Source organism: Rhincodon typus, unplaced genomic scaffold (assembly GCF_021869965.1).
Source record: "Rhincodon typus isolate 14 unplaced genomic scaffold, sRhiTyp1.1 hic_rhity00002969, whole genome shotgun sequence".
NCBI lineage: Eukaryota > Metazoa > Chordata > Chondrichthyes > Orectolobiformes > Rhincodontidae > Rhincodon > Rhincodon typus.
In genome coordinates, this window is record NW_025968607.1 from 1 (window position 1) to 22,806 (window position 22,806).

The window sequence follows — 22,806 nt, forward strand, 5'->3', positions numbered from 1 at the left end:
CAAACTTCTTTCCCGTCCAGGCCTCTTTTCCCTACAAAGCTCTATTACCCACTCCCCATTTCCTACTTTCTCCATTCTTTACTGAAGGGTTGCACTCGTGGATCATTCCACAATCATTTTCAGCAATTTAAAAAAAAACACAAAATCATCCAATATACACAGTTCAAGATATCATATATTTTGGTGTTTGGTGGTCAGCAGAGACATGATGGGCCAAAGGGTCTGTTTCTATGCTGAATGACTACGATAAAAATGGAATGGATAAATTGTTGAAGTTATTTTATAAATCAGCATTTACACTTCACAAATGGTCCTATCATTCTAAAATACTAACTCACCTGCTGTCTTCCTGATTTCCCTTTGACTGGTTTTGGCGTTACACTTGTTTCAAAGAGCCCACTGTCCTCACTGTCATCAAAGAGACTTGTGGCCAGCTTGCTTTCAGTTTTAGCTAAGATAGAAATTACAAAAGGTGGAAATGCTGATGCAAAATCATTAAATAGTGAAATAAATAGCATTTATCACAGAATATAACTGTAAGCTTGAAGTATGAAAGCAAGAGCAAATGGATTAAAGCATTCAAGCCTTCTTTCCACCATACACAATAATTTCAAATTCCACTATTAGTCATAGCAGGGACTGGATGAATCACTTATGCGTTCCTCCCTCTTGTTGAGGATCCCCTGCACTTCCAAATGACGAGACGCGGTTACCAGTGGAGATCACTAATGTTCATGTGCAGTGCTCAAAGGTTCAATTACAGGGTTTCTTCACAACAGTATCAAAAGCTGCTGAATGTGGTCATAGCATGTTGACTGACCATAACTCACTCTCACTTTGATTGCACTTCCCAAATCTGTGACCTCTGCTACCTAGCTTTATTGAGAAGAATAATTTGTTCAAATAGTGTTTGTCAAGTAATGAAACATCGTGAAGTGCAACAGGTGCAACTATTAAACAAAATATAACAGAACATGAAGAGGCACTAGGACAGATGACTTAAAGCTCAGTGGAAGAGGTGGATTTCAAGAAGCATCTTAACATGGTGGAGAGAAGTAGAGAGACTGCCTTCCCAAATTACCTCTAAGGTTGCATGAAGCACAGTACATTGTTACTACTATAAATTTGTGGGTGTAGTGTGTGAAATAGGATCGGATTCATTCTAAAAACAATTTTAATGAAATGGCTACAGATGTTGGAGCTTGGATCAAGTCCCAGATTTACCGGCTCCTGAGGTTTCCACAGTTGATCCAAATAAATCATCTTCCTCGTCATCGAACAGCCCTCCAGTGTCTACTGGCTTTTGTTTTGCTTTCTTGCTGCGTGCCGTCTCAGAAATCACACTGGCAGCAAATAAATCTCCATCTAAAAGTGGAATCAAAATAGTCACAGAAGTGTCCCTGAATAGACATAAGTAAAGTTATATAAAAGACGCACAGCTAGAAATTAAAAATTGACAGTGGTTGAAATACTGAGCAGTTTTGAAAGCCAGTGAGAGAGGGGACTTAGGAAGAGGATCCTCCATCTCAAAGTGTTAAGCCTTCTGGAACCAGGAGACCCTTTTACAAAATAAAGATGTGGTGACATTTTTTCTCGCAGAGGATCACGAGTCAATAGAGTTCTCTATCCAGACAACAGAGGGGGCAGACACTTTGAATACACCTAAGGTAGAGGTAGACATATTCTTGACTGTGGGGAGTTAAGCGTTTATCAGGGAGGTAGGAAATTGGAGCTAAAGGTCACAATCAGATCAGCCATGGTCTTTCTGAAAGACTGAGCAGGCCCGAGGGACCAGATGGCTTATTGCTGCACATGTCTATATACTGCTTTTTCACTATCTTCAGTTTCTTTCAGGCTTCTGACCTTTGTCATTTTTCTTCTGCCTCAACAGGAAGAAAGTTTGCTAAGGTACAGGGACAAAATTTTATAATCCCTGTTACTGATATGCAAAAGGCTGTGCAATGACACACCAATGTCCAGAGCCATCTCTCAGCATGCTAAGCCATGTCAGAGATGCAAAATGTATAAAAGCTGCCCTGTAATCCAAGAGTAATTATGGGATAAGATACCTACCCAGCAACTAGTCAAAACAATTATCCAGTTAATTCTTTTTCTCTTGCTCCTTTCACTTGAAAGCCCCTTTTTAAAAAGGGGCCATGATTTGCTATAGTCACAGGGTAATTGCACAAATCTCAGAGCAAATAATAGAAGACTAACACAGAAACAGAAGGTTAGACACAAGACAAGACTGTTACTTTGTGTTTTTTATTAAAAACACTGATTACAGAAAACCTACCCGGATAAATAGAAACTGCTCCAACTGGTACTTTTTTCCCAGATTTTCTTGCAGCAGGTTCTGATTATGAAATTAAAGGAGGAAATTTAAAATGGGAAAAGTAATCAAAACGCCAACAAGACTCCAGATACCAAATACTTTTTGCTGTTTTCTGACACGAGATTGGACACATTCTGACAACAGTCCAAGAAACATCAATGAAACTGGACTCTGTTGGTCTATTAGAAACAAAGATTTCGGTCCAACTCGTCCATGCCAACCAAGTTTCCCAAATTAAACTAATCCCACTTGCCTGTCTGGCCCATGTCCCTCTAAACCTTTCCTATTCATGTACCAATCCAAATGTCTTAAAATGTTGTAATTATACCTGCATCCACCACTTCCTCTGTCAGTTCATTCCACACATGAACCACCTTGCATGTGAAAAAGTTGCACCTCCGGTCACTTTTAAATCTTTTTTCCCTCACCTTAAAAACATGTCCCCCAGATTTGTACACACCCACCCTTGGGAAAAGACCTTTGCTATTCATCTTATCCAGAATCTCCTTATAACTCAAACCCTCCAGTCCTGGCAACATCCTGGTAAATCTCTTCTGAACCCTTTCCAGCTTAATAATATCCTTCTTATAGCAGGGCGACTGGAACTGCACACAGTATCTCAGAAGAGGCCTCACCAACATCCTGTATAACCTCAACATGATGTCCAAACTCCTATAATCAAAGGTCTGAGCAATGAAGGCAAGCGTGCTAAACACCTTCTTAATCACCGTGTCTAACTTCCGAAGAATTATATACCTGAACCCCGAGGTCTCTCTGTACGACAACACTATCCAGGGCCCCACCATTAACTGTATAAGTCCTCCCTTGGAGACAGTAAGGACTGCAGATGCTGGAAGCCGGAGTCATTAGGTGTGAAGCTGGAAAAGCACAGCAGATCAGACTGTATCTGAGGACCAGGAATGTCAATGTTTTGGGCCAAAACCCTTTGACAAGACTGGGAAGGGGTAGGGGAGCCCAGAGCTAAATAGAGGGAGGCGGCATGGGGCTGGAGGAAGGTTGGGTAGGATGGTGATCATTAGATGCAGGTAGGGAATTATTGTGTTTGGTCAGTGGGAAGGATGGAGTGGATAGGTGAATAGGAAGATGGACAGGTTAGGTCAGGTCAGAGAGGTGAGGAGGAGGGGGGAGGACTGGACATGGGAGAAGGCTGTAGGGATTTTGAAGCTGGTGAGGTCAATATTGAGACCATTGGGCTGTAAGGTCCCAAAGCAAAATATCAGGTGTTGTTCCTCCACTTTATGTTTGGCCTCATTCTGACAGTGGAGGCGGCCAAGGATGGGCATGGACCTAGCTTGACTCCATTCCTTCCCCTTTGGTCAAAGAACTCCCTACCTACATTCGTGACCCACGCCCTCCATATTTTCCAAAAACTTTCAATTCCCCGGCCCCCAACATCTCATCTTCACCTTTACACCTGTACACCCCCACACGGAGGGCCTAAAGCCCTCTGCTTCTTTCTCTCCCTTAGGCCCAACCAGACCCCCTCCACTAACACACTCATTCACTTGGTAGAATTGGTCCTCACCCTCAACAATTTTTCCTTTGATTTCTCCCACTTCCTACAAACCAAATGGATATCTGCACAGGCCCAAGCTCTGCCTGCCTCTTTGTAGGATCTGCGGAACAGTCCCTCTTCACAACTACACCAGCACCATGCCCCAACTCTTTCTCTGCTATATTGATGACTGTATCGGTGCTGCATTGTGCTCCTGTGAGGAGCTCAAGCAATTCATCAACCTTGCCAACACCATCCACCTCACCCTCAAATTCACACAGACCATTTCTGACACTTCCTTCCTGGACCTCTGTCTCTATGAAAACCGACTCACCACTGACATCCATTTCAAACCTACTGACTCTCACAACTACCTCGCCTCTCACCCACACTCCTGCAAAAATGCGATCCCATACTCTCAATTCCTCTGCTACATCTGCTCCTAGGAGGCGTTCTACTCCAGGACATCCCAGATATCATCCTACTTTAGGGAACGTAGTTTCTCCTCCTCTGAAATTATGGATGCCCTCACCACATCTGCTCCAATTCTTGAACTTCTGTCCTCAAACGCCCTCCCCCCAACAACAAGGATAGAATCTCCTTTGTCCTCACATTCCACCCTTCCGACCTCCAAATCCAACACATCATTGTCCAACATTTCTGCCACCTGCAATCAAACCCCACCACCAAAAAGACACTTCTTTGCCCACCCGTCTGCTTTCCCAGGGACTGTTCATTCCGTGATTCCCTCGTCAGCTCCACTCTCCCCACCAACTTCTCCAACACACCCGCTACCTTTCCCTGCAAACTGCAAGAGGTGCAACACCTGTCCCTACACCTCCCCCCCCCTCACCTCAGTCCAAGACCCCAAACAATCCTTCCAGATCTGGCAGAGATTCACCTGCACTTCATCCAAGCTGATCTATTGTATCCATTGCCCCCGATGTGGTCTCCTCTATATCAGGGAGACTAAATGCAGACTCGGGGACCAGCTTGCGCAGCATCCACGCTCTGCACACATCAACCAACCCGACCTTCTGGTTGCCAACCACTTTAATGCCCCCTCCCACTCCCCCAGCAACACGTCCATCCTTGGCCGCCTCCACTGTCAGAGTGAGACCAAACAAACTGGAGGTACACCACCTGATATTTCGCCTTGGAGTTTACAGCCCGATGGCCTCAATAATGACTTCACCAGCTTCAAAATCTCTCCAGCCCAAACCTTATCCCATGTCCAGCCCTCCCCCTCTCTTCACCTTACTGACCTGACCTAACTTGTCCATCTTCCTACTCACCTACCCACTCCACCCTTCCCACTGACCAATCACAATAACTCCCTACCTGCATCCACCGATCACCATCCCACCTACCCTTTCCCCATTCTTAACCCCACCCCCCACCCCCATTTACTTCTGGGCTCACCACCCTCAGTTCTGACAAAGGGTTTCGGCCTGAAACGTTGACTTTCCTGCTCCTCAGATGCTGTCTGGCCTGCTGTGCTTTTCCAACTTCATATCTGTTGACTCTAAGTCCTGCCCTTGTTTGTTTTACCAAAATACAATACAATCATTTATCCAAATTAAACTCCATCTGCCACTCCTCAGCCCACTGGCCCAATTGATCAAGATGCCTTTGTAATCTCAGATAACCTTCTTCTGTCGGCTATACCACTAGTTTTGGTGTCACTTGCACATAACCATGCCTCCCAAACTCTCATCCAAATCATTGACATAAATTTGGACAAAAGTTCAGCTGGCGCCAATTCCTGTGGAACACCGCTGGACCAGGTTCAAGTCCCACCTGCTCCAACTGGTGTGTATTTCTGAAAATGCTGATTAGCAAGATATTTGAGAACCATCCTGAATGAGGTGATGCTGTTTAAGCGCTTACTCATTTTATCATCTAATTCATATGATGGGCAAAACAGCCCAGAGCCAGAAGGTTCCCTATAAATGGTAGGCACTGTAATCCTAGAAGCAGGACATGGTACAAGCAATAGTGCAGAACTCCAAAGACCAGGTGAGTAAGCAACCCTTTCATGAAGTTTGCACTTTTAGACCTTTAAACATATGGAAGTAGGCCATTTGGCTCATTGTGTCTGCCCTGCCATTCAGTGAGATCATGGCTGATCTGAATCTTCAACTCCACTTTCCACATACCTCGACTGCCTTAACCGATTAAAAATCTGACCACCTAAGCCTTGAATATACTTAATGGTTCAGCCTCGACATCTCCCCATAATAAAAAATTCCACAGATTTACCACCCTCAGAGGTAATAAATTCCTCCCATCTCTGTCCTAATTGGACAATCCCTTACTCAGATTATGCCTTCTGGTCCTAGACTAGGGAAAACAAGATCTCCACATCTACCTTGTCAAACTCCCTAAGAATCTTATTTAAGTAAGGTCACCTTTCATTCTTCTTTAGGCTTCGGAACCAAATAAGGCATCTGAGAGGAAGCAGTTTAATTAAATCTAACTTGTCAAACACAATGTTATGATTATACTCCAGGCCAGAGGCAAATTTAGCTCTAAAAGCACTCCGCAACTGCCAATCTATAGGTCAGAATAAAAACCGAAAGAACTGTGGATGCTGTAAATCAGGAACAAAAACAAAAGTTGCTAGAAAAGCAAAGCAGGTCTGGCAGCACCTGTGAAAGAAAAAACAGAGTTAATGTTTCGGGTCCAGTGACCCTTCCTCCTTCTGAAGAAGGGTCACCGGACCCAAGACGTTAACTCTGTTTTTTCCTTCACAGATGTTGCCAGACCTGCTGAGCTTTTCCACCAACTTTGTTTTTGTTGTCGTTGAATCTATAGGTCAGTTTTAATTACAACAGGCTAACTTAGATCTGAACTGCCACACAATGTAATGCTGGACACATTGTTTTAAGCAGGCTCCAGAAAAACTACACATGTACCATTTCTGAATATTCTTTTTGGAAAATCATCGCACTAAGTCCATGCAAGTGTTAGAGACTGGTTTTCAATACTCAATGCTCTCACCAAAAACAGCTGGTTTGACTTCCTTCCCTTTGTTGAGTTCCTCTTGTGGTGCCTCAGCAAAAAGGTCACCCTAGAAAAGCAAGAAACATTCCTGTAAACCAAAATGTAGTGTTGACACAGTCACACGTTAAATCTGGAATTCTAGACTCCAATCTGGCCTTTAACCGCATCCCCGCCTGATGCAATCCCAGCTGAAGTGGAATCACAACAGTTGATCATGGCATCACAGAATAGTTACAGCACAGCATGTGGTCATTCGGCCCATCTTTTACATTCCACGTCTTTCCAAGAGTTCAGCAAGTCCCATCAGCCCCATTCCTTTTCTCTGCAACCCTACAATTTTTTCTCTCTTCTCCCAATTACCCATTTCTCTTTGGAAACCATAAATCTATCTGCCTCAACTACCCCAGATCCTAATTACTCATTTAGAACATTTTCCTCCTGTGTTTTTTGTTTAGAAACAATGTGCTGGGATCCAATTCCAGCACATCAGTAATATCAGGAGAACATCGAGACATTGAGAACACAGAAGCTCAGCAGCTGGAGAAACAAGTCTCCATATCAAGTAGAAACAGGCTTACACTAAAATATGCCCATCTCTGTAGCAAGCACACATACTCAACCACAAGGTTTATGCCTTGTTCTCAAGATGGGAGGTCTGCACGTGTAAACAATCTACATTTAGAAAATCATTCTCACATTCAAGAGACACACAAGCACTTGTCAGTTTGTATCACAAATATCATTTTTCAATATTAAGATTTTGAACTTTAAATTTCTAAACAGCAATATCTCAGTACCCACCTCATCGTCATCAAAGAGACCTTTCCCCCCACTGAACAGGCCACTTTTGCTGCGAAATGGAGAGAAATCATCATCTTCATCAGCAATCTGAGATGTGAATAAGTTCTCTTCATCTTCTAAGGCATGGAATAAAAAATGTTGTAAAATAATTCATAAACAACCAGCTCTGTCCAAACTGTAGTGTATACCAATACAATGATTCCATCCTCCAGCACATGGGTTATGTATGGAGGGGGTATTTTCCGCTGTCCAGAGGTCACAAACCTGCTACACGCAAATGGGAGCAACTTGATCACTCAAGAGCAGCAGACGTTTAAGAAATATCATGACATTGAAATCTCGTTGGTGCAAGATTCCTGCATCCACTACCAGTTAATGTAGCAGGTGCTGCTTATGAATATTAATGGTATTACAAGCAGCTGGAAAGTTCCTAACACGGTAGGGACAAACCAGCTTCACTACCAGATCCACATTCTATTGAGACTTCTTGTAATTTGGGGCCACCCACTGCATGCCCTCGGTTACAACAAACTGTTGTTCTCACAGCAGTGAATAGGAGTCCTTCTTCCTATGCCCCTTTTTACGTGTACTTTACCAGTACTTGGATCTCAGCAAATTCCAAACAACTTCTCTTTATAGTCTGACTTCAGTTTCCTGGATCCATGCTCAGAACAGAGATCCTTTTTCTCAAAAAGTAGACCCAATGATTAAGTGACAAGTAACGCACCTCCTTACTCCCCAGGTCGTGTACCACCATCTAAAAAGGAGTGTGATGAAATACTCCCCTTTGCCTGGAAGTGTACAGCTCCAACAACACTCATGAGTCTCAACGTGATGTGGGACCAAGCAACACACCCATCCACCACCTTCGTATTCATCCTCTTCCCCAATGACACACAGTGGGAGCATACACAGACAAACTACAAGATAAACTGCTTTGACAGCACTTTACAAATCATGTCCTACAACACCACCTATAAGCTCCCCTCAAAAACTCATACAGTCCTGGCTTGGAATTATCCCTCTGTTTATTCTATGTCAGATTCAAAATTAAAATCACTGAAGAGAGTTTTATCCAAGTGGATTACAGCAGTTCAGGGCATTAACTCAGCATCATCTTCAAACACAATTTGGAGTGGGCAAAGATACTGGTCTATCACCTTTGTTCACATCCCACTATCATCTTCTCATTAAATATTTTATTCTGTAATTTCAGTGGTCAGGAGAGTGAATTGGAGTGACTTTCCTGAAAGTCCCTAGTCGAATCTGTTACACCCTCTTGCAGTCTGGAGCTCTTCCCTCTTACAAAAGCACCGGCTCTCACTTGCCAATTGTAATTTGTATGCTGCAAAACATTTGGTTAATAAATTGTTGTAAATTTTGCATTTCAAAACTTTAGAGGTGTCTCTAATATTTTGTGTACCCACAAGAAATGTACAGGAATATTTTTGCCTGTTCCATCTATGTCCCAATTATGTTTTATATGTAAACAAATGCATCCACATCAATTTCAAATTGCCAGCTTAGTGACTAGTCTTGGTTCTCCCTTACTAAAAGCACAATGCCAGTTTCCACTTGTCCAATGACAACACCACCCCTACCTGACCACCATCTCTCAAACGCAACACTATCTCAACTGTTTCACTGCTTGCGCACATTCAGTACTGGATGAGCAGAAACGCCCGTCAATGAAACATTCAGAAGACCAAAGTTATTGTCTTTGGTCCCATCAGAAACTCTAATCCCTGACCAGCAACCCCATTCCCTGTTGTGGCAATTGTCTGCAGCTGCATCAGACAATTTGCAAACTTGACGCTGTATTCAACCCTGAGATGTGCTCCCAACCACATGTTCAGTAACAGGAATATGCCATCAGCCCCTCACACCTGCTCTGCCATTCATTTAGACCAGGGCTGGTCGTCTTCCTCAACGCAAGTTTGCCCACACTATCCTCGATGATTTTAATAACTCAGAATCTATCAATATCCTGAGAGGCTCGAACATTTTGAATGATAACACTCAATGCTTTGCATTAAAAGGTACTTTTGTTGACTTCCTTTCAAAAGGAAATGAATGCTGAAGCTTCCACTTTCCTATATTCCTCCAAGTAGTAATTAAAGTTCTGATGACAGGCTAAGAATTAGGAGTGTAATCCTAACGCACACACTGTTTATTTTTGTTTATTCATTTGATGTGGGTCTCACTGGCTAAGTCAACATTTATTGCCATCCCTAACTGCCTTGGGTAAAGTGGGGTGAGTCTCCTTTTTGAACAACTCCATTTGTTGTGGTGCTGATACACATCTTTAACACGGTAGCAACTGAGTTTAATGCAACAGAGTGACAGACGCATCCATTTGTGAGTGAGGTTAAGAGCCAATCATATTGCTGGAGATTTGGAGTCACATGTAGGCCAGGGTCAGGGAGGAACAGCTGATCCCCTTCCCTAAATGGCATTAGTGATCCAGAATTTTTTTTGTAATAAGAACAGTTTCCATTATTAGGGTTTAATTCCAGATCTATTAACTAAATTTAAATTCCACCAGTTGTGGCGGAACCTACTCCCCACAGCATTAGTCTAGGTTTCCTGATTACCATTTCAGTGAATATACCATGCCACTGCCTTTCCCTTGGTCTAACAGGAACAATTACATAGTAAGGAGGTGAAATGATGAAACTAAATCAATTCAACATCACTGTATTGTTACTGAACCATCTAGACAATGCCAGTTCTAGCTTCACCACCATTGTAGTGACTGGAGTCAGCCAACTCAGCATAGATTAGCAGTCCGATGTGGGATAATTCCTGAAAGTGTTTATTAGACACAGGAGCTTCCATATATAAACAGTCAACCCGAATACAGTTCCTCCTTGCACATGAATTAGGAAGCAGCAGCCATTCACCCCACAAGCCTGCATTTGTCCATTCAATAAGATCTTGGCTGATCTGAGTGCAGCCTCAACTCCATTTTCCTACCCATCCAAGTAACCCTTCCACTCCCTTGTTGTCAAAATCTTGGCCCCTCACAGAGGGCGCTCCCAGTTCAGTCAAGCTCACCATGTCAACACTCAGCCCATGACTTCCAGTTAGAATAACATGTCCAAAATCTTATTTTTTACCTTGACCTTTAGCTTTTTGAGCTTCTGTTTTGGTCTTTACTCGATTGTTCCGTGCCGAAACCCCCGAGGTCAAAGCTGTAGAAAATGATTACAAAGAAATTCAAACAAGGTTCGATTAGTGTGAGGTACATGATAAACTGATCGTATTAAAGAAATCTATCGCCTCACAGGGCTATAGCCTCCTCTTCACTTCCCCCCAATAAAATGGGCAATAATTACATGCACTCTGTTCACGTTGTTTCTCCGTGCTTTCTCCTTGAATTCGTGCGGCTAATTCTTCTGCAAAGGAAGTCTGTCCCAACTTTTTCTGCAAAGAAAAGAAGATGAAGATATTGTGCGAGTGAAAGGAGTCCTTTAAGATTACTCCCATCTGTGCAATTTCAGATTGTTGCTTGGCAGCACAGACCGTAAGTATTGCTAAAAAAAAAAAATCCTGTCCTAGCCTTTTCACCTTGCACTGATCAGGGCAAATGCAAGAATGCCAAATTTCAAAAAGGAACAACAATTTACACTGACAACCAATTTAATGTTATCAGTTAAACATGCAATTTAACAATTCAAGCTTGCTAGAAGTTACATGTGAATAGATGTAAGGATCTCTCCTCTATAGAGGAAAGAAATATGACCGATACTGGACATTTTTTTTGAACAAACACAAAATGGGAGACAAAGGCTCCTAATGCATTAGCATGGCAATGTCTCATCCAGGGTCAACTTTTGAGCCATTCAACATCTTTTCCTCACACACAATATAAACTGTTGTTCCCTTTGAAATTTGGCATTCTTGTGCCTTTTCTGAAGAGAGCAATACGAACAGCTCCGATAACGTGCCACTCTTCAGCAATATTCAATTTCACCAGGCTGTAAATAGCTCCTCACCGTGATTGTCAAGTCTTCAACATCCTCTTCCTTTTCAGACTCATGAAATAGGTCAGAATCATCATCTTCATCCTCACTGATCTGCCGCTGTTTCTAAAACAACAACAACTTTTTGTTAAGTCATGGAATAACCACCCAAGACACTCTACAAAAACATTGAACAAAATCTGACACTAAGCTATATGAGGCAATACTAGGATGGGTGACAAAGAAGATTGGTCAAAGCGGTAGGTTTTAGGAAGCCTCTTGAAGGAGGGCAGCAGGGTACAGAAAATTACTACAGAAATCCTAGGACCTTTAGACCAGACACCTGATGATATGATAGCTACTGGAGGAAGTGTTGAAAACCAGAGATGTGCAAGAGGTAACAACAACTGGAGGAGTGCAGATATAATGAAGGCATGTGGAGTAGGAGGTTAGAGAAATAGGGAGCACAAAGCCAAGGCATGAGAATTTTAAGTTGAGGCTTTTACAGAGTAAAATTATTCCAAAACTTAAACGATTGACTAGCTATTTGAGAAGTATGCAAATATTTTAAACGGCATTCTGTGACTACATGATTCAACTATATAAATTGCTTAATTGCTCACCCTCTGTTGGGCAGCAATTTTTTAAAATATAAATTCTGTAATAATCTTAAGGTTTTCTGTTTCCTTACCCATCTCCAGACAGCAAAACAAATGTACACAGGCCACTCTCCAGGAACAGCAAAGCTTATTAGATCTGTCTAGAGAACTGGCTGCAACCCATCTGCCTCCAGACTCTCCTTCGCATTTTCATTTAACTAGGCAGTGTGACAGTATGGGAATCAGATGAGGTGTGAAGTGCACACTGTCACTCACTCAGTGTCACACCATCCGGCCAGATATTTTGGAGCATTTAAAAAAAAACTATTAATTTCCACACTCTCCCTGCAGGTGCTAACTCAATGAAAGGAGTGAGCTCACAAATAGGGATTGATTTCAAAATGGATTTGCCATTGGATCAAGAACACAAACTGACCCTGTTCCTTCATACCAGCTCAGGAGCAGAGGCCATGAGTAGCTGTTGGCCCAGGAATAAGATTACACAGACTGAGCATTCAGCCTGAAATTCTACAGTTTGGTTTTCAAGTGAACAGACTGCTGTTGAGGGAATTGGCATTTTGGTTTTAAAATACAATAACTGTTTTTATTATCATAATGCAGTTTAAAACATGTAAATGTTACTAAACTGCAATTTAAAAAAATTAACTGCTCTTGAAACAATTTATACAAGTTAGTGGCTGCACAACAACAGAAGTCACAGGATTGAGGAATTCCATAATTCACACATCACTTGAGCATTCAAAATAAATACTTACTTGGACTGACTTTGACAGTTTCTGCTCATCCTCTTCGCTTTCTTCTGCAGAATCAACCCCAGACTCCTGAATCAGTTGTGCATAACAAACAAAAACATTCCCAGTGATTTAATTTTTTTTTTTTTTTAAACTGTGTCTCACGCTTTCATTTTCACACTGTAATCAGCAAGTACACTAGGTATTGTGCCAAGATGTTTTGCAGGAAATAACTTGATCTGACATGGAGTTAGAATCACACAGGAAACGATTCTCCCCGATCCCATCTGTGCTGACGGTAAGGGTAAATTCTACAGCTGCTTGTGCTTTGTACATTACTATCCATGAAGCAAGTTGATTACAAGACTAAGGAGTAAGGACACATCACTACAGTTAGTATACCAATGGCACACAGCTGAAGAGCACCAATTTTGTTCAACATCAATTCTCCTGAGCACAGAGAAATGAGGCAGGGGAGATTGCATGAAGATGTAAAAATGTCTGATCTCAATAGTGTAACAGCCTTAGGACTAATAGTTTAGATAAACGAAGCATTAAGTTGTGCTAAGCTGGGATGGTTCTGCAACTTAACTCTAAATTAGGTGAAAGTTTGAAGTGAATAGATCCTTTTGACAACCCCCTCTGGTAGACCAGAATAATAGAGCATGAAAACAATGGTAGCATGATGCCAGCTGGTAGATCAAGATAGCCCCCACGTCCATTAAACCCCCACTTCACATGGGTGGTACAGAAACTGGTACCTCAAAATAAACCACTGTTTCTGCTCACCTCTTTTTCCTCCTCACTTTCAATAACACTGCCATGTTCACTGTCCACAGACTCTGTAGAAACACAGAAAATATAAATGATCAAGTCATGCAGCAAGGATATCAGAAACATGGAAGGCTCGAAGTCTCGTATGAAGGAGGGAGGAGTATTTTAATATTTTTAACAGAAAATAAGAACAAGGCTGTTGGAATCTCTTGATGAAAAATGAGCTCAAACACATTTTTCTCCCTGCTCCCCCTCCAGCCAACTTTCACCCCACCTTCCCATCTGCCGAAAGTAGGACTTGTTTTTCTCAGACCATTTGAGATAACTTAAGGAATTGGGATGTGTGGGGAAGGAGTATGATGGGGAAAGCTTGACAACTGAGCCCAAATCTGTCCTTACAGGTACACTTCAGAAGTTACTAGACAACGATTCCTCACTTAGCCAACAGGCCGCTTGTAGTAGCTGCACACCTAGCCCAGATTTCAACCTGTGCCATCCCTAGTCTTGGCAGATCATTGCTGTATTAGGGGAGTCAGTATTGCCGATCAGCTGACTTAAATACAAAGCATCATAGCGGAGGTCAGACACACTAAATTGGAAACAGTAGAAGGTCTACCTAAATCAAGAAGGACTTCATCCTTTAAATCCTGCTCCACTAAGACAAGGTATATTTGATGCTAGGGAAAGGAATCCACACCCATTGTAGAAACATTCAGTTCAGGATTAGTAAAGGTGAAGTTGGCTACCACTCTACACCACTGTGAGCAGGTGTGGCAAACCATGTCATCTACTCCAAGCTTTATTACTCTCACTCTTGTATTACAGAGGGTGAAGCCTACTGGATGAGGTTGTGGGATCTGGGGTCCACCAAACCTTCATCTTACATTAACTGGCTGTTGCTTCACATTCAATTATTATCAGGAATTTTACTATGTCATAATGCCAAAGCACCAATTACTCTTCTGTGGACTGATACAGAGTTTGAAGGATTGCTAATCTATTCCAACAAAAAGATCTTCTCGGACAGATTTTAGAACTGGATACATCTATATAAAAAAGGAGACAGCCTACTCTTCAGAATGTGGCTGGTGCAGCCATCTCTATATCTTTCAGTAACGTGTGGTAACGTGAGCCAGACCTCAGGGAACAGTGACTGTCATTCTGGTAATTCATTGCTTAAAAATGATTAACTTTCGAATGTGGCAAAGTAATACAAAGGGAATCATGGAGCATTTTATTTGACACACACCATAATAATTGTTTTTGCATTTGTTTTTTGCAACACACTTCACTTTATAATGTTACCCATTAGCTTAATGCTCACAAAATGATTCATCTGCCTGTCCGTGCAATGCAGTTATGGGCTGCCTGATTTTAAATAGGATTGCAATGCCATGGATATCGTTTTAAAGCGCTCCACAGACACTGGAGTATGATAAGTTTGATCTGTTTCAAAATACTGTTGATGTAAAAACATATTTCCTCTGAATAATGGGTTCACATTTTTAGGTAAAATGAAGATTGATTTTCTTGTAAAATGAGAGACAGGCCGAAAACACTAAACTATAATTTTCTGCGTCAAAGCCGCAAATCACCTCCTCAAATGGCCATCTTGCATTTGAACAGCCTCGTTTAGTCCACAAACATTAACACTGAACTTTGAAACATTCAGTTTGACTGCTTTTCAAATATGGGAAACAGAATCCTAAATTATCATTGCGAGATTTCTGCATGAAATGTAAATATTCATCTAATTTGGAAAAATGATCTGATTGTCATACTGCAGATACAGACCATGTCAAAAGTTGCGAAAGTCATATATGTGTCAATACCATTTGTACTCAAGTGCTGATTCATCTTTCTTGAAGATAGGAGGAAGGCAATCACTAATACTAATTCATGTTACAAGGGGTCTCTGGATTTTTGAGAGGCTGGTGGGCCTCAGAAGAAGAGAAGATTGAGAAAACGTGGCATAACAACCAACCCTCTGTTTCCATAGCCTTTTCACTGCTGAACTTGCCCTACATTGAACTTAAAACAAATTTTTCACATGCTTCCGCACCAGGCTCCATGTCTCACTAACAAGCCAGTAAACCCTCAATTTTTGCTGCTCCGGTACCAATTTCAGCAACTGGTGCCATCAGTCTTGGAAAACTTGCCAAATAAGTCAATTTGAAAAGGCCCTTCACCCCCATGAGAGTTCATATTGCTCGGAGCAAATCCCAGCAACTTGCAAAGCCTCTTGAACCATCCCCCCACCTCCCCCCAAGATCCAGATTATGGCTTGTCTCTTTCTCCATCAGATGCCAAACCTTCAATTGCTGCTTTCCACCCTGTAGAACTCTGTTCCAAAATGCAATCAGTAACCCACTCCCCCATTTTGTAAAGTCTCTCAGAGGACCTCTCTCCAACAACACCTTTTGCTTCCCCCTTGAATTTCCCTCTTTCTCCTTAGCATGCAGCATCACCCTCTCAAAGACCTTCAATGCTCCTATACCAGATGATCAACGAATGTAGAGTGGCTTGTCACTTATTATTTCCTAAACAGCACATTATGTAATTTTCTCAGTCCTGTGAAGTGAGGTATAACTCTCTAAACTCTTTAAGTGAGCTTCAAAGATTACAAAGACATTTTGTAGAAAACAATCAGAGACTAGTACACATCAGATGGGCATGTTTCAGTGGATAACATGGCCAACCCCTTTCACCCTCGATGTCAATACCTTCACTGGAGAGATCACCTAAGCCGACATCCTCTTCCTCCATAAACTGCTGTGAGCCAATGATGTATGGCAACGGCCTATCAATGTATAAGTCCTGGAATTGAGAATAACAAACTGAGTACATGTATTCGTTACTCAATACACTTAAATAGAGATTACCAATTTAATTCCTCCTTTCAGTACAGTTAGGTTCAGCAGCCATGGAGTCAGGGGGACTAACTCCATAGCAGATAGATCTTTAGACAGCTCATAAGCCAGGCTGGAAGTCTAGCACAGTACTGAGGGAGTGCTGCATTATCAGCAAGTGAGTCAGAAGAAATGCGCAACCACAGTCCAACCTGCCTTCTTAAGCAGATGTAGGAAATCCCATGGACAATACAACACACCCACCCAATACTGGTTAAACAAATTACCTGGTTATCATGGTGTCACTTGCGAGCTTGCTGTGTGCAACTTAGTTGTCGTGTTTCCTACATTACCATGGCATACTGCAAAATTAATTTATTGGTTTTGAAGAATGCTAGAGAAATGCAAGTTATTTCCTTCTTTTTGTTTTGAAAGGAGGTAAATTGGTGGCAGAAACCTACGCCTACCTGTTTCAACAGGAACAGTAAATGATGGAACATTGGTATACTCAGTGCAAGGGAAGAGGTTAGGTCAGAAATGGGCCAGCATGCTAAAGGACTCAAGTCGTTGTTGGTCGAAAACTAAACAACGAGGAGTCAGAATACAGGAAGGAGATACAGTGCTTGGTGTCATGGTACAATGATAATAATCTCGCTCTCAATGTCAGCAAAACAGAAGAACTGATCATTGACTTCAGGAAGAAAGGAGGAGGACATGCCCCTGTCTATGTCAACGGACCTGAGGTGGAGAGGGGTAGAGAGCATCAAGTTCCTAGGAGTGATGATAACCAACAATTTGTCCTGGACCACCCACATTGATGCGACGGTCAAGAACGCAGAACAATGGCTCTTCTTCCTCAGGCGGCAATTCAGCATGTAGCATGTCTATGTGGACCCTCACCAAATTTGATAGATGCACCACAGAAAGCATTCTATCTGGGTGCATAATGGCATGGTATGGCAACTGCTGCCCAGAACCATAAGTAACCTCAAACCACCTCAAGCACAGCCCAAACCATCACTGAAGCTAACCTCCCATTCACAGACTCCATCTACATTTCTCATTGCCGTGGAAAGGCTGATATCAAAGACCCCTCCCATCCCGGTAATACTCTCTTCCAACCTTTTCTGTCAAGCAGAAGATACAGAAGCTTGAACACACGCACCAACAGGCTCAAGAACAACTTCTGCCCCACTGATATTAGATTGCTGAATGGACCTCTAATTTCAAATCAAATACTGACTTTGTACACCTCCTGTGGCAGTCTTAACCTTGTGTGCCTCGATCCATCTAAACACCCTTTGATCTGTATGTCTTCGCTTGCTATGAGCTGCCCTGCTTGTAAAACAAAACATTTCACTGTACTTAGGTACATGACAACAATAAATCAAATCAGGAGTAGGAAGTAAAACTTATCATTCTGTCACCAGAGCTGGATCACTGAATCTACCCTACAGAGCTTTTGGAAATGCTCTCTTTTTCCCTTTTCTCATTTTTTAAAAAATCTGTTATTCTCCTGCTTTTACTATCCTGAAACAGGAATCCTCACCGCAGGATCCAATTAAGCCTGAAAAGAGCTAACCAATTAATCCACTACTATCCTACACTTCTCCTTGTAGCTGTGGAAGAATTTCTTTTTAAATTATACATCCAACTCCCCTTAAATCAAGTAAGTGCTACTGTTTCTAAAACTTAGAACTGTTGATGCAGACACTGATACATTGCTCATTAGAATGCCACATAATCATCCCTCACACAAAACGTGAGGCACAAACGGCATTATGAGCGACTAACACCAATAATTTAACTAAGCAGAATCAAGGATTAGACTCGAGTAATTTGTGCATTTGAGGTGCTACATGGATGCGAAACAATCTTCAGTTCTGAGCTTCACCATTCTAATATTTTATTAATGTGTAAACTTAGCCCTGGCATTTGACTGAACTTTTTTTTTTTTTTTTAAGCTGCCTCTTTTTGTTGAGGGCCAGAGAGGGACCACCATCCCCGAAAATGTTTCGCTCCCAGTGAAAGGGCAATTTTATAAATTTGTCTTGAGCGTGTAAGCAACAATGGAAAAGTTGTATTTGTTGACCATCCTTCATCGCATTTGGAAGGGGATGTATTAATACTTCAGCAAAGCTATTGGGTAGGGAACATAATAGCTATTGTCCAGGTGATTATTTTACCAAATTGTGGCCTGCCCAAATCCTTTGGATCATCCGTGAGCAGCTTCAGCATTCCAATAATCTGGGGATGTGGAGACTGAGAACAGTGGTAGGGGCAATGACTGAGTGGTCTTTATTAGTCAAAAATCAATCTACCTCCACTTTAAAACATTCACTGACCCCGCCTCCACAGCTCTGGAGAAGCTAGTTCCACAGACTCATGATCTTCAGAAAAAAAAAAATCTCAGCTCTGTCCTGAATAAGAGACCCTTATTTTTAAAATGTGTTCCCCAGTTCTAATGTCTTCCACAAGGGGAAATATACTTCCTGTATCCACCCAGGCAAGTCCCCTCAGGATCTTGTACATTTCAATAAGATCATCTTTCTCTTCTAAAGCCCAATGAATACAAGGCCAGCCTTCCTAACCTTATCTCATTACATAGCGTCCTCATATCCTGTCAAGGTGATACATACACAGCCTCTTCCTTGCAACCAGAACACACCCACACTTGTAAATCAGACAAACCAGAATGATTCCAGCTTTTTTTTGACTGCATAAACCTATGGATTGTGAAGAGGTTAATGCCACAAGATTAAGATTGGCCCTTGCACACGTGAGGGGGGTGCACGTTGAGAAAGCTAAAACACAGTGATTCTACTGGATAGTGGTTCTATTAAAAAACTTACACAGACCATTACATAGGGGCAGTATCAGGTGTCTCCTCGCTACTGCTAATGTGAGCTCTACGGCTGGGTTTGTTTACAATTGCACCAGAGATGCTCTGCCAGAACTCAATTCCACTGCTACTTCCAAAAGTGACTAAATACTAAAGTACTTATCTTTTGAGAAGTATTTTGACACATCATGAGTTCATTAAAGGTGCTACGTAAATGCAAGCTTTTCTTCCTAAAAGTTTTTTTTAAAAACTTACTTGTTCACAGTGCTAGAAAATGCTGGCTTAGCCAGTGATGCATTACCTGAGAAATTGGTGGTGATTCACCTTCTTGAATCACTGATTGGCACGTCCTCCCCTTTCCAACACCAGCTGCCCCCATTCTCATACCAGCTATCTGGCAGCTACTGTTTGAAACTTCTATGCAGTGTTATGCTTAACAGTTTCTAATGGGAGTAGGCTAAGACTCATTTTGGTACACTCATAGGGTTTTTAGGGAGGGGATTTTAGGGTTTTACCTAGTGACAGTGAAGGAACAGCAATATAATTCCATATCTGAAATAAAAACAAAGAGGCATAGTAACTCAGCAGATCCATTAGCATCTGTGAAACGAAACATTAACTTTGTTTTCCTTTCACAAATGCTGTCAGATCAGCTAAGTTTCTGCAATACTTGCTGTTTTAACTTTAGATATCTATCATCCACAGTATTTTGCATTAGTTTAGTACCACTTTAGGATGACTTGGGGCTTGGAGGGGAACATCCAAATGCACTTGCACTCGCAAGTGGTAGAAATCATGGGTTTGAAAGGTAATGTCAGAGGAGCTTTGGTGAATTGCTGCAGTACATCATGTGAATGGTATACATTGCTGGCAACATGTGTGAACGTTAAGAAAGAAGAGAAAGTAGAGATTCAAGGGGAATACAGACATGTTAAGATAGTTTATGGCCACAATTAACAATTTCCACTTGGAGAGGCAGTCAGGATGACTTGAGGTTGAACTAAGTGGAGAGAGATGACACCAGGTTACAGTTCAACAGGTTTATTTCGAATCGTGAGCTTTCAAAGCGCTGCTCCTTCGTCAGGTGAAGTGACCTGATGAAGGAGCAGTGCTTAGAAAGCTTGTGATTTCAAATAAACCTGTTGGACTATAAACTGGTATCATGTGACTTCTGACCTTGTCCACCCCAGTTCAACACCGGCACTTTCACATCATAAGTGAAGATATAATCATTCTCCTTCCCATTAGTCAGACTGCCAGCTGTCTCCATTCACCTTGGGTTCCAATAGATGTTCAACTCGTTCATTCGTTTCTTCATCCTCAGAGTCAGAGTTTCCAGCTTTTATATCCAGCTGCTCGAAGGCAGAGTCCAGCACACTCAGCCCTTGGCGCACAGCTTCTTGGACCTTGGGGATCAACTCTGCCTCCTTTTGCTCTCGTGTTCTCTCCTGCACAAAACAAACATCACAGCCAAAAACCTGAGTGTAGTGAGCAAGTGCACCTTTACCAAAAAAAAAATCACCATTCTAAGGCATGGAATTACGCAACTGCACAACGGTTTGACATCTCAGGTAATCGTATGACAAAGAACTCAACTGGACCCGCCACAAAACAGTGGCTACAACAGCAGGGCAGAGGCTAAGAGTACTGAGGCGAGTAATTCACCTCCTGACTCTCCAAAGTCTGCCCACCATCTACAAGACACAAGTCAGGAGTGTGATGGAACATTCCCGACTTGCCCGAATGGCTGCAGCTCCAACAGCACTCAAGAAGCTTGACACCACCCAGGATTAAGCAGCCCACTTGATTGGTGTCACATCCACAAGCATTCGTTCACTCCACATCCAAAAGCAGCAGTGTGTACTAACTACAAGATGCACTACAGAAATTCACCAAGGCTCCATAGACAGCACTTTCCAAACCAACATCCACTCGCATCTAGACGTGCAAGGGCAGCAGATACATGGGAACACCACCAACTGCAAGCTCACCTCCAAGGCGCCCACAATCCTGACTTGGAAATATATCGCTGTTCTTTCACTGTTCATGCATCAAAATCCTGGAATTCCCTCCCACACCAGGTTTACTGCAGCGGATCAAGAAGGCAGCTCACTACCACCTGCTCAAGGCAACTAGGGACAGGCAATAAATGCTGGCCAACCAGCGCCACCCACATCCCACAAATTAATAAAATGTAAACAGTAACATCTAAAGCTTGCCTTCATCTCAGGATTAAACAATTCTCAAATTTACTTTTTTGCATGTCCAATGCAGGTTTTGTATATTTCAGTTCTAAAAAGGCCCATACCTACAACTATTCCAGTAAGAAGGTTACAACACTCAGCCAACAGGAATAAGAACCCTGACTGATTGATCTCAACTAGCCCTAGCCTAACTACAGCAGTGATAATTACAGCAGCTCATGACTGTGCTGGCTCAAGTCAAACAATCCTATACACTTCAAGGTAATTAGAACAGTGACCACTATAAGTGCTAATAACCCAAAACCAAAAACTGAAAAAAAGTTATAACCAAACAATTTATTTCAAAAAGTCTTAAATTCTTCAGTACTTGCACGTCAAAATATGAAGATCCCAGCCTGGTTACATACCGGCTCAACTGGTTTCCCTCCGCTCTCTGGTTTAGCTGCTTCTTCCACTTCTTCGTCATACACTCTCTGCAACAACAAACAACCACAGCGTTTGCTTCTATATTTCAGTGCAAGCAGTGAAAAAGGAATAAAATGCCAAATATGGCAGAGAACCTATAAATCAAATGATTCTCATTAACCACCAGCTAATACTGCCAAGGGATATGCTAATTACTGATTCAATTCCCAAGAGGCTGCAGGGCACAAACAAGTACGGACAGTGTTATCTGGATTTGGTTAAAAGCTTCCTGTCTGTCTGCAGACTTTAGGTCTCTGTGCCACAATGAATGTAGGCAGTTTTTAAATGGGAGTAGGCTAAACATAAAACTATGCATAATCTGCAAAGTGGGTGCTAGATGGTTGATATGAAAATGGACCACTGGTGTTATAAGGGAAAAGACAGCCAATGAGAATCTGAGAATGAAGAAAATTGCAGAGGCAGAGTAGAGATAACAAGGTGTAGAGCTGGATGAACACAGCAGGCCAAGCAGCAGAGGAGCAGGAAGGCTGACGTTTTGGGTCTAGACCGTTCTTCAGAAATGGGGGAGGGGAAGGGGGTTCTGAAATAAATAGGGAGAGAGGGGGAGGCGGATAGAAGATGAATAGAGGTGAAGATAAGGTGGAGAGGAGACAGACAGGTCAAAGAGGCGGGGATGGAGCCAGTAAAGGTGAGGGTCGGTGGGGAGGTAGGGAGGAGATAGGTCAGTCCAGGGAGGA

The 22,806-nt window shown here is 42.3% G+C and overlaps 1 protein-coding gene across 1 annotated transcript; it reads right to left on the minus strand.

Annotated features, from left to right (window-relative positions):
• Nucleotides 1–338: 338 nt before the first annotated feature.
• On the minus strand, nucleotides 339–22,203 carry LOC109937750 (WASH complex subunit 2-like; the record flags this gene model as incomplete). The annotated part of the gene is made up of 13 exons (XM_048593499.1): nucleotides 339–451; nucleotides 1,225–1,365; nucleotides 2,297–2,356; nucleotides 6,855–6,924; nucleotides 7,659–7,774; nucleotides 10,778–10,852; nucleotides 10,997–11,084; nucleotides 11,657–11,749; nucleotides 12,999–13,064; nucleotides 13,764–13,816; nucleotides 16,472–16,565; nucleotides 20,714–20,887; nucleotides 22,051–22,203. Coding segments are annotated over 13 exons (1,296 nt in total), but the record flags the coding sequence as incomplete, so codon positions are not given.
• Between the last annotated feature and the right edge of the window lie 603 nt (nucleotides 22,204–22,806).